The following is a 12,073-nucleotide window of genomic DNA, read 5'->3' on the forward strand; positions in this document are numbered from 1 at the left end:
GTCAGGTCTTAAACAGTCAGAATGCCATAGGCAGTGTTTTTAAGGCTTCTTAGTTTTTCATGAGCATCTTGGTTTTTGCTATTTGCTTTTCTGTCCAGCTGATGGTCAGCAAACATTAATTTGAAAATCTTTACCCTGTTTGTCATTTAATGTTGACAGATGAGGAACCTTTCCAACTGACTCTTATTCATTGCACTGTGTTCCTGGCATTGACTCAGTTAAACTTTGACAATTCATACATGTGAAATATAAGTACTAGAGAACCTCTGCTTTGTTTCAGAGGTTTATGGTAACCTGCTTCTTTTTTACTTATGTCAGCTGCACTTGTGTTTAGATGAGAAAATGCAAATATAACTGATGTTAAAATAATTAAATTACATTTTTCCTATCTTGAGGAATGCATCCAGTAAAACTAGTAGTTTGTAGCAGAATGGCAAAAGTCAGCAGCTTTTCTGACAAATTTTAGAAAATCACGGGCCTTGTTTACTAATAAGTGATTTCATATCACTGACAAGTCAACAGATAACAAATTAGCATTGAGAATGCTGATTGCTTATCGAACCTAAGTCTTTACCAAAGACCCTTGTAACAGGTTGGACTGAAGCACAAAAGCTTTCTTTACTGAAACATTTAAAGGTGTCTGATGTGCTCTCTTAGTATTTGCACCAGATCATTGTGACTTCGGGTGTTGGAGAGCTATGGGTGTGCCCTGAATAGCTCACAAGCCTTTGTACACCTTGGTTCTGTGTGAGGCTTCTGCATGGCGACCTTCAGATGCGGGGAGTTTCATCTGGGCTAGAGCCACAGGAATAAACTTCTCGGATACTGTACAGAGGTCTGCCTTCATAGCTACTGGGTGTTTAGAAAAAAATAACTTTTTATTTACTAAACACAATAATAACATTTCAATTTTAATCAAAACTTTATATTACCAGAAAGTGAATAATGCTTTCTGGTCTGACTCTCCATCAGAGGCCTTTTTTTCTTTACAGGCTTTGTCCAGTGTGCTTAGGAGCTTGGGTGGGAGAGAGAATGGGGTTGAATTGAGTATTGAGGGTTATATTTGGAAATATTTTATCAGTTAACTTTAGTTTAGAGTAGATAATAGCAGTAGGTAAGAGACTAACTGGTTCCTTTTCAGCCATGGAAGTAATCAGCTGGGGTGGTCCCAGGGCGCTCTGGGCACGAGTATTGCTGAGTGATCATTGGCTGCCACCTGCGTGACAAAGTAAAGGACCAACCCTTCAATTTATACCGTGGAGCCAGATCACGGGAAACAAGTGACAGGTAAAATACCCTTTTGAAAATTTAAGGGAGAGAAGAGAGTAGATGTGGCTTAAATGGAGCAAAGAACCTAAAATACTGGCCACAGATAGTAAAGGTTGCTCCTCTGAAACTTTTACATAGCTTTAGCCTACTTTATGGTGGGGAGAGGCACATGGCAAATTGCAAGTTACATGCTGCTCCCCTGGGAATACAGAGCCTCATTAGGAACCAGTATCAATTGAGTTGTGGCAGAGAAACAACTAATGGAATTTTATTGTAGTTGGAAATTACAGTTCATATTTATGCATATGCTTCCAAATCTTTGAATGCTTGTTGTCTTGATGTTGGGTGCTTTCCACTGGTCCAAGAGATGGGTTTTAGTTTTTTCAGACAGGCTAAAAATAAGTTGATGAATTTTCAAGTTCACCAGTTGAGTGTACTGTAGTGAGTTACGCCAGAAGTCTTAAAATGCCATTCAAAAATTAACTCTTTTTTGTGTGTGCAGTAGGTCTTAATCTTGCAGTTAAAACAATGCTTAGCATCCATATCTTTCTTCTGTTTTATGGTTTTTATTTAGCAGACTGGCTGAAAATAATTTGTAAGGACTTATAACTAAATTATTTTTAATTATTTAGAGTTGTTGAGCTTATGCTTAGCCCAGCGTGATACAGGACTGGTGTGACAACTCGTTTTTAATCAGTGACTCAATTGTGATCACCCTGATGTCACCGAATGGCCACAGCTTGTAAAAGGTAAGTATAAAGTGTACTGTGTTGTTTCTCAGGATCAGTATGTTTCAGTATAATATTTATTTTTAAAGTATTTCACTTGTAAGGCTTCAAGTTAGTTTTATAAATAGTATTAAGGTGTATTGTTTGTTTAAGATAAGTCAGCTGGCAAAGTTGACTTGTGCTCTTGCTTAGAGTGATTTCAAAGCTCACTTGGCTTGTCTCTGCCTGCTTTTTACAATAGGAACACCGTGGTGTTCTGTGGTAGTCCTCTTAAGACCAGTATTATCGCTTTTGTCTCTGGTGGTTTTTACTGTCACACTGAAATTCTGTATAAATTGTTTAGTATTCTTATTTAAGGAGTGGCTTGCAGAATGGAGAAGTTGCTCCCTGTGTTATTGGAAGTGAGCCACCATTTCAATTTGCTAGCTCATACTGCAGTATTCAGATTAGTTAGTGTCTTGTGATCCGTATCTAAGATCTAATTCAAAGCTGAAATTTATAAGAGCATTTGCTCTGTGATTTTCTCTGAACAGAACTCGTGTTTCAGATTTTAAGCATGATGAAAGGACATCTTGCCATACTGTGTAGTTCTTTTTCAGTACTGTTGCTTGCTCAGAGAATAACAAGGTATCTTGTTTGTAAACAATTGGGTATTACAGAATAAATAGCTTCTCAACAAATATTATATTTCCTGTAATTAGATTGATGTTCCACATTGTTTTAATGAGTACTGAAAGCTCATTTTATTTGGTGCTTATATTGCCATTTGAAACCTTCTAAAATTCAGTTAGTAACTGCATTAATACTTCTACAAATCATAGTTATGCTAGGTCTGTTCATGCTATAGAAAACAATTAGCTCAAGGAGTTTGATCCCTGTTTTCTGTAGAACCATTTACCTTAAAGGACCAAACCTTTTTTTGACTCGGCTAGGTTTTAGTTTTTCTGAACTTCTCTGAAACTGTGTCTTACATTATTTGTCTTACAGAAGAAATTTTTTTTTGCAGAATAGCATGTACTAACTGCGCTGTCTGTTCAAAGCCCAGATAAAACTCACACAAATGCTAAGGATAGGAAAAGATTTTGGAGATACTGATAGCTGTGATTACATGTCTGTACTGCAAATTACCAGGCTACCTTTTTTTACATGATATGTTTAGATGCCAATCTGCTTTTTTTCTCTTAATTTTTCATACTGCTGCATATTTTGAAGGCTTAAAGCATACTCTTGATGTTTTTATTTTAGCACTTTCACCTGTATTTTCTTAACAACTTAAAGCATTACTCTTACCCAAAGCTTCATTGTGTCATATGATTAAAAGATCACAAGTGCCTCAAACTTCCAGTCGCTTTGCCATCAGTTTCTGAAGTCCTAGATGTGAATAGAGGAGCTAGCCAGTATGAATATAATAAACACTCTTCTTTCCACTGCTCTTTTGGGTCGTACAGATTCTAGCACTTGGATGCTTAAGTGAATAATCAGAAAAAAAATAACTGAAGTTCTTTTCTCTCTGTTAAGTGTTTAGTGACTTGGTTTGGTCATTGGAGTTGAAGGGAAGTTAAATTTTGGTTTGTTTTGCTGTTGAGTATTTTTGTCAGCAACTATCTTGTCAGTCCTGAACTTCAATGAGTGAGGGGAAACATCATTTGGAGGGAGTAAAGACAGACCAAATTTTGAAATTGGGCAGTTTTTGTTATTTTCCAGCTAGAGGGTATTTGTGTTTTAAGCATCAGTTTAAGGTCAGTTGAATGGTAAGTTCAGAATTCTGTCCCTAGTGTTAGTTGATTTTTATAATTTGGTGAAATATAAACAAATAACTTCCTGTGTTGTTCTTCAACTGTCACTGCATAGTATCCAGCTTGCCTAGGAATTTTAAGTTGTCTGCCAGAAATGCTTTCTAGGCACTGGATCTGTTAATATAGTAGTTTGGTAAAATCTAGAAAGTTGCCAAGATCTGGTATGTCAGTAAAGGAACTAAGATTTTAGTAAAGAATTCAGAGAACAGTCCAGGCATTACTAGGAGGGCCCACCCAGTAAGGCAGCACAATGAAACATAGGAAAAAAAGAAATGCTTCAGGCTACAGGTGGAGATTTCCAATAGCATTTAGTATATATAGTTGTATAGTAAACAGAGAAATTCAGGAATTCCATTTCTCTAAACAAAGACTTTCTCAATGAAGCTATGGCAATGCCTGCTAGCTGTGCTAACTGAAGCCCCATAGCAAACTGTTGAAACCTACAAAGTGAGTTCTATTTGCAGATTTTAGCTCACTTCTGTTTTAAGAAAGCTGTCATGAAAGACATTTTTGTTCAGGTAAGCAACAGAGTTTTACTGCAATGGCTGTGCTCTATTTCCACTCCTCGCGCAATATATCCAGTGTGGCAGTTTTGGTCAACTGTACCAACATCTATACCCAAGTGAGGGTTGGATAATGTTCTTAAGGTGTGATTTCAAAGCAGCTTAAGGTGATTGAAGTCAAAACTGCTGCCTTGTCTCCTGGATCATCTGGCTACAAACTCACTACATAGGAGGAAGTCCTGAAGGAAGGAAGGGGAAAAAAAATCAGTCTAAAAAAGTGTAATTAAATGCTAACTTATTGAATTGGTGGTGGCATAAGGAAGAAGATGGGAATAAGGAGGAGCTGTAAGTTAGCCTACTTCAAGTAATATGGAACTATACCCCTTAAATGACTCTGTAAATTAAGTCAAGGAGATTGGCAGGCTGAACACAGGTGCTGCTTGTGTGTTCAGAAATGCCAAGCAATAACACCTAATCCTGAATATTACTGGCTGACCTGTTGGTTGGAAGGAAGAAACAGCTGCCTGTGAGATTATTTCCATAAATTCGAGAGACATATGAAATTTGTTTTGAGATTCTGTTGAGACCTGCTTTGGAGCTGCTGCTTCTTAAGGTCCAGCTGTGCAGAGAATCTGTTTGTAACAGTTGATCACTGATAAACTTTGAGTATACTTTTCAGTTACAAAAAAGAAGTGGTGCACTATCTAATCTGAATAAGGAAGTACTGCCAGCAGAACTCTTCCGTAATGGCTGCTGTTGTGTAAGCTGTGAGGAAAAAGTGCTGTCCTCCTTAGAGAAATTTGCCTTAATTATATTGTAAGGGTTTACATTATAAACTGCGTTCTAGAGTTTGGTCAAACAAACTAAATGTGGAAGTGCATAGAAGTTGGTGTTTTTACTGGCAATAATACAGTATCATCACTTTCTACCCTTCCTAACTTCATATTGTAATGACTTACAAAACCTTAAGCATTGTTTGTTATTTTATCTGTATTTGCAGATCACCAGGAGAACCTCACTCTGAAAACATTGAAACTAGCCGAATGTAAGTAAATGAGTGGATGAGTTTGGTATATCTTGCTTCAAAATGTTTTGGACATATGTAACAATTACTCTTGCACCTGCTTAAAAAAGAAAGATGACAAAAGCTGAGCAGAGCTGGGGCATTGCCATAGAAAATTTCAAGTTAACGTTTTGCTATGGAAAAATAGCTTTAAGTGTCTGTAGAAACTGATGATTCTTTTGCTGATTGGGTGTTTTGTTTTTTTGTTGTCGTTGGCTTTTTCTGAGAGTGAATAGGTTGAAAGTTCAGGCATTTAATTTAATGTGAACCAGTAGATGGTAGCATAATACCATCAGTGTCAGAAACCTTCAGGCCTGTCTTCAGACTTGACAGTAGGGATGTAATTTCTACCTGCTGTTCACTAACATCTTGCATGGGTTTGAAGACACTTCAGTACTAAGGCATGATACCTGCTAATATCTGTTGTGGCAGATGGATTGCTGAACTAAGATGACTAAAAAAGGTCTGAATTTGGCAAATTCACATACTAGTTAATTCTAGAAACAGAAAGCTAGCTTTCTTTCACTAAACAGTATTTATGTAGCATCTCCCTCACAGTTTTGAACCTTGTTTTGGTCTATCTTCATTAGCCTAGAAGCCAAGATTAACTAGAAGCAAGATTGTGATAGACTGGAATCTTCATTTCAAATTCAAAAGGGTTGCAGGTATGAGAGAACCATTTAAAAAAAAAAAAAAAAAAAAAATGAGAGAAAAAGTTATTTGAGACTTTATTCTTCTGTGAGTTAGCAAACACAGATTCTTTTCTGGCTATTCAGACTGTCCTGTCACAGAACTCAGAGAAACCACAAACTGCTTTTCTGGCTTACAGCACAAGTTCCAAAATAATAGAGGGAGCATAGCCGAGTAGTTAGGATACTGTCTGAGGCTTTGAAAAATCTGTGCTCATTTCTCTTCTCTGCCTACAAACTTCTTCTCTGATCTTAAACTGTCTCCTCCACACTCCCCCCCCCCAAGTGGTCTAGCATTCTACACACTGTGGCTGAATGCCAGTTTCAGGATGTTTTGCAGGCTTAGGGATATAGTGTGAATTGTTCAAGGACTTCTGTGCCATAGCTGCCCAACTTGGGAATGGGCAAAGCTGAAGTGCCCGCATTGGACTGCATACCTAACCTTAAAAGTGATGAGAAGGAAACAAGTAATGCTTTTCCCATGTGTTTTTAGTAAGTCCCTGCAGTGAAGTCTTTTTGTGTGCAGGGATTTCTCCTGGGACTGCTTTTCCCTCTCTCATGCCATCTGTTACAGAAGTGCTGTCTAGCTGCTTTCTTAGGAGTACAGGTTGCAGGGATCCAGGCCCTAGAAGTGACTGGCTGTTGCTACGTGGACATGTGTTGGAGGCAGAGGTTGCAGAGCAAAAAACCTGCCATAGTCTCTTCTGTTCCAGTAGCAGCCCCTCCTCTGTTGTGTTTTATTGTTCCTGCAGCAAGTTGAGTTTTGTGTTCTTTTGTTTCCCTGGCCTAGTCAAACAGAGGAAATCAGACTCTGTAGCCTGGCTAGTAGTCCACTCTGCATATTGTCAGCTGGGCTGCTGCTTTTTACATATTGTAAGGGAAGATGTGTTGGAAACAAGCATCTTGACTGGTGTGAAATAAAGACTCTGTAAGGACCTATGAAAAATCAGAAGGAAAAGGCAGTATAACTCTTCTTTTCTTTTAGCAGTTTGACAATTCTTTTTTATGTGTGTTTTATTATCGTTAAAACTGAACCTGAAAGAATATCTACAGTAGCAAACTTTTCTGTGGGAAAGCTAGATTTTTTGGTGCAGAATGATGATCAGAGTTGCCCTGAGATTTCAGGTGTCTGTCTAAAACAGGTGTAAGCCAGGCAAGCTATAGGAATTCACATACTTGAGTAGTAGTTACACAGTATTAATGCATGGTACAGTTGCAAAACTAAATTTTTTTAAACTGTAACACAATGTGATGTGTACATTACTTAGAGAATTTCCGTGATCCTGCTGCGTGGCTGCTGTTGCCACATCAGCTGGAATGACAGGCTGGGTAATACAGTGTGACCTGCAAGCCTACTGTGTAGCTAATATAGTTACTATGTTATTATATGCCCTTTATTCATTAGTAACTGCAGGCACTTATGCAGGTGTTTTGTTATTTGCACAATGAATGGTTAAGTTGGTTTTGCTCTGGTTGACTGACATAATTGCTTTATTTGTTTCTGTGTTTTGCATTGCAAAGCTTTATACCAAGAGCATAGTCACATATGTTTCACATGTGTGAATTAAAATAAAAAAATAAAAATCAACTGACTCTTTCAGATTCTTAACAAGTTCTTTCATGGATAAGTCTTGCTTATCCAAAGCTATTCAAGTTCTGGCTCTATGTGCAATGAACATCTTAGTGCTGACTCAGCGTTAAGTGTCTTTTTTTCCTTAGCATTCGTTCAAGTCTTTGAATTTTTTAAGATCCTGTCACAGGTCTACATTAATTTTCAGCTTTAATTTAATATAACTTTCTTAAAACCTCTTTAGCACATAATCGCATAATTTTTAGTTGTTTAGTGTAACAATAACTTGGCTTCTTATCAGTTCGTGTATTTACACTCTATGTATGTCGTCACGTATCAAGGCAAAGGTTTGGGTATTTGGTATGATGGCTTTCTGTGCATTCATCTTTACTTTGGTTTTGAGGATTGGATGCTTTGCAATTTTGAAACTTCCTCCCCCTTTTTTATATCATTTGACACGACACACACACCCCCACCCATGTTTAAAGTGGCGTAGACTTGATAGCTGGCTTCTTTCCCTAGAAAGAATGGAAAAACAAAAATTCTGCAGCAGCCTCAAAATATGCCAGAAAAACAAATTACAACCACTTCAAATATGTACAGTAACTGTATAAGTATTAGGATTTCATACTACATACTTGCAAATGCCATCCTAGTGCTTTCTAGACATAGAATGCATTAAATTAGTTTCTAATTAGCTATAGCTGAAAGCACAAGTGGGTTTGCATGGCAGCCATGGGACATGCTGCTCGTGGCCTTTATATCAAACTTCGACACATAGCACTATTTTTGTGGCATTTGCTGCTGGTCTAATTGCCATTCTTCAGAGGAAAAGGTGTAAGAAATATCTTTATGTACACCTGCAGCCTTGCACTGTGTTATACATGGGAGCTAGATGATCCTAAGGTCCTTTCTAACCCTAACTGTTCTACTATTCTTTATGTGGTATGCCTAGGATGAATGAAAAGGTTTCTTCTTGGGGCCTCTTGCAATGCATTATTTATACCCAGAAGGTGATTCCCCTGAGGAAACTTCATCAGTTAATAAGTGACCTACTCAAGAATTATTACTTTCTTAAACTTAGCAGCTACTTAAGTTACAATTAAGTGTCTGGTTTACCTTTACTTCCAAGAGAAAAGTGCAGTAAGATAAGTTGACTGAGTTTTATAATGACAGAAAGGGAATTCCAGGTTTTGCACTAGAAGATATAAGTGGAGCAAATGTATTATAGTCCTCTGTTCCCATGGAGCTTGAAGGATGCTGTAAACTCACCAGTTAAAAATAAACAAAAAGAAAGCTTGAAGAAGAGAGTCTTCTCTCTGGAGCTGTCTAATCCACGAATGGTAGATGGTTCTTAAACTAGAAACTCAGGTGTTCCAGTCTTATGATCCATATTATTTGCACTTAGTTTCTGCGTGATCATGGTCATCCTTCTAGGACAGCGTCATGCAGAATGAAGGCATAATGAAAGAATGCTACCATGGAAGCCTAACTTAAACATGTTCTAGAGTCTTTAATAACAGAGTTGTGTGATTGTCATTTGCCTGTACATGACTATGTTTCTTCAAGTTGTACAAGGAGAGTACAAGGTTGATCAGCATTTATGTCTCTTTGCAAGTCTTATATGATGCAAAGGTCAGTCCTTATGTGAGTATTTTTGTCTGAGGTATGTCTACTATATCATGCTTTCTACTGTAATACTCCGGTGGTCCAGAAGTAGACAATTGGAATCAGTGTCTTCAAGTTACTGTCTATATCTTTTGATATCTCACTGCAGTGCTAATATTAATCTGCTTTCTTTGGTTGGGCTGCTGATCAGAATACAGGATATAAATTTCATACTTGACAAAGTTAAGCTTGTTCAGTAGAGTACAACGTGAAGTTGAATTGTACTTGCTTCAGTCCCAGGACTTCTTTAACCAAGTGAAACCATACTAAAAAGTATGTCTTTTGCTTAATGTTTGATTAAAGTATTCACTATTAGTTTTGTCCTGAATATAAAAGGCTGAAGGATTCTTGCAAGTATGTGAAGTTATGGTCATTTCATTGCTTTCCAATACAGACAAAGTTGGTCTTATTGTGGCCTAACAGCCAGTAGAGAGTATTAGAATTTAGGACTCTGTACTAGATAATTTAAAACAAAATTTGGAGAACTGTTGAAATGTTTTGCGCGGTTAGATGTGATTATTCTTTGGGAGTTTAACAGCTGATAACAATCATGTACTTCTTTTTCTTTAACATACTAACAAATTTGTTTAAAGAGAGTAAGACGTAAGCTTGTAATTAGTCCAACTTATTACTAAGTTTATTCTGGCAGTAACTCAAGTTTCTTTGTATTAAACAAATTTACGGGCTTTTTTATGGAAGGTATATTTCTCCCTTCCTTTTCAAAAGGTACTAATTCTGTAAAAGTGAGCATAGTATTTAAAACACAGTCAAGTATGCCTGCAGTCATTACCAATTAAAATAATTGCATAATAATTGTTTCCCTGTAATCAGTTACTTAATGGCTTCAGGCCTGTAATATTGTGGGGTTTGGTTTGAGGAAGGTGGGGAGCAGGGATTGGGGATTTTTCCTGGAATTATTTGGGTTGAAAAGCCAGGATGTAATTGATGCATTATTCATCTCTCAATTTTATGGCTAATTGAATGTTGGAGGGATCACATAGGTGACAGCGCACTGCAATCCTTCTTAAGGACAGACAGGAACCACAGTATGAAACCAGTTGGGGTGTGGAATGACATTATTTCTGAAGAGTCCCGAAGCTAATAACCTGAAGAGGAAAGGGCAGTAATGAAGGATGCTTTTCTAATAGGACTGTAGCAAGGTAATTTGTCTGTGAGACAGGATTGAGAGATAAGTGCTGACTGTGTCCTAGGCCCTCTCTCTAGCTGTCTGTCTTCATTGCTCCATAAAGCCAGAACAACTCTTCTGTTCTCAGGTTCACCCTTCTTGAGGACGTGCCATGCCTTACTTCATCAGCACATGTTGTTCCCATAGGCACAGTGGATCTAGGATACGTGGTGGGAAGGGAGGTCCCTTGGGTGAAGCCACTATGGTCCAAGGGGTTCATGGTCTGCACCCCAGCTGTTGGGGCCTACTGCACTGGAAAGAACAAAGTTTGGAAAATGTGAGCTCCATGCATTACGTGCATTTGCAGACGTACATTCGCTGAGGTGCCAGTAGCTAAGGATGTTACAACACTGCTGGAACAGAGCGCTTGGCTCCAGCTCTGGGTGGAGTGTTTGGCAGTTCAGTGTGGAGGCCACTTCAAAAGGGTCTCTGTGGGCAGTGCTTTTACTGGAAGCTTGTCTTCTCTAACATTGCTGTTCTTAACTAAACAGAAGCAGAAAACCAACATGCAAGGCTTGAAACTTAAACTCTTGGAAAGCACTATTTGACAGATGTTGATCCATAACCCACATTTTTTTTAACAGCTTTCGATTTGCTGGTCATCTTATATCCCAAGTATAAAATTGTTGCAGGAATATAAGTCTCTTTATGCTCCTGTATGTTAAGGCGTATACTGAAAGTTGGTTTACTATTAGTACTAAAAAACCTGTTCCTTGGAGTTTTCCTACCCAGAAGACAAACATAAATTTTCTCTGGTTTCTGTATGCATTAATATTTTTGTTGGGTGTTGGTTTTTTTTCTTTTGGTTTGGGTTTTTTGTTTTGGGTTTTTTTGGGGGTTTTTTTCATTGAGAAAGAAAACAGCTTGTGAACATTTTGGCACTTCTGAATTCCTAATAGTTTTGTTAAAACAGGCTGTTATAAATTTCCACTTACTAAAATTGGTCATCTTGGAGTTGTGTCAGACTTCTGTGTAGAAATAAAAGTTATGTCCCAAGCAGAAACCAATCAGAAATACGTAACTTTATACAGGTATTTCTAAAAAAGTAAGAAATGTGCATGAAGGTTTCAAATTTAGGTAAACTTAAACCTAAAATTATGCATTTATTTTTAATTTTAGGAAAGTTTTGAAATTTGGATGAAAAAATCTTTGTAGATGAACTCTAAAGAATTATGCTTCAAATTTTTTCTAGAATTCCTTAAATGTTTAAATTTTCTGTCACAAAAGTTTCCTTCATGTAGTGTCCTTTATGTAATACTTCTCTGTATTTAGTTTCTGTGAGAAATGCAAATTAGATGCTGTTACGTAGGAATTTTTGAACCAGTGCACTCAATCTCTTGTTTCGTATAGGTTTTAGACATTCAGAAATTACTTGAAGACCCAAAATGCAGCCCAGCACACCTTTGCCTAAGTATGTTGAAAGGCAGAGGCTCAGTGGTGCACGTTTCTTGTGATACTCCACAGTTTTGGTAGCATTTAAATTACAAATGCGAAGTATTTATCACCTGGCTTTTTATTAGTTAAAGAACAATTAAAAAGTATAAAGGCATTCTTTTTTTTTTAAGTACTACCAAAGTAAGTGAATACAAATTTAAAGGGAA

The 12,073-nt window shown here is 37.4% G+C and overlaps 1 protein-coding gene across 18 annotated transcripts in view; it reads left to right on the top strand.

The window, feature by feature from the left end:
* The window catches only part of UBE3A (ubiquitin protein ligase E3A), a 54,349-nt gene that overhangs the window by 16,484 nt on the left and 25,792 nt on the right, over positions 1 to 12,073 (top strand). For 4 of the 18 annotated variants that reach the window (XM_030472371.1, XM_030472362.1, XM_030472353.2 and 1 more), the window contains 4 exons: positions 1,142 to 1,287; positions 1,902 to 2,018; positions 2,545 to 2,624; positions 5,297 to 5,341. The exons of 1 other annotated variant lie outside the window; for it this stretch is intronic. In XM_030472371.1, coding sequence (XP_030328231.1) covers positions 2,554 to 2,624; positions 5,297 to 5,341 — 116 coding nt within the window. In that variant the 5' untranslated portion in view covers positions 1,142 to 1,287; positions 1,902 to 2,018; positions 2,545 to 2,553. Of the gene's footprint in view, positions 1 to 1,141; positions 1,288 to 1,901; positions 2,019 to 2,544; positions 2,625 to 5,296; positions 5,342 to 10,619; positions 10,750 to 12,073 lie in introns of those variants that run through there. 13 more of the 18 variants (XM_030472452.1, XM_030472445.1, XM_030472440.1 and 10 more) reach the window with 5 other exon arrangements.

This window comes from Strigops habroptila, chromosome 2, assembly GCF_004027225.2.
Source record: "Strigops habroptila isolate Jane chromosome 2, bStrHab1.2.pri, whole genome shotgun sequence".
Classification (NCBI taxonomy): Eukaryota; Metazoa; Chordata; class Aves; order Psittaciformes; family Psittacidae; genus Strigops; species Strigops habroptila.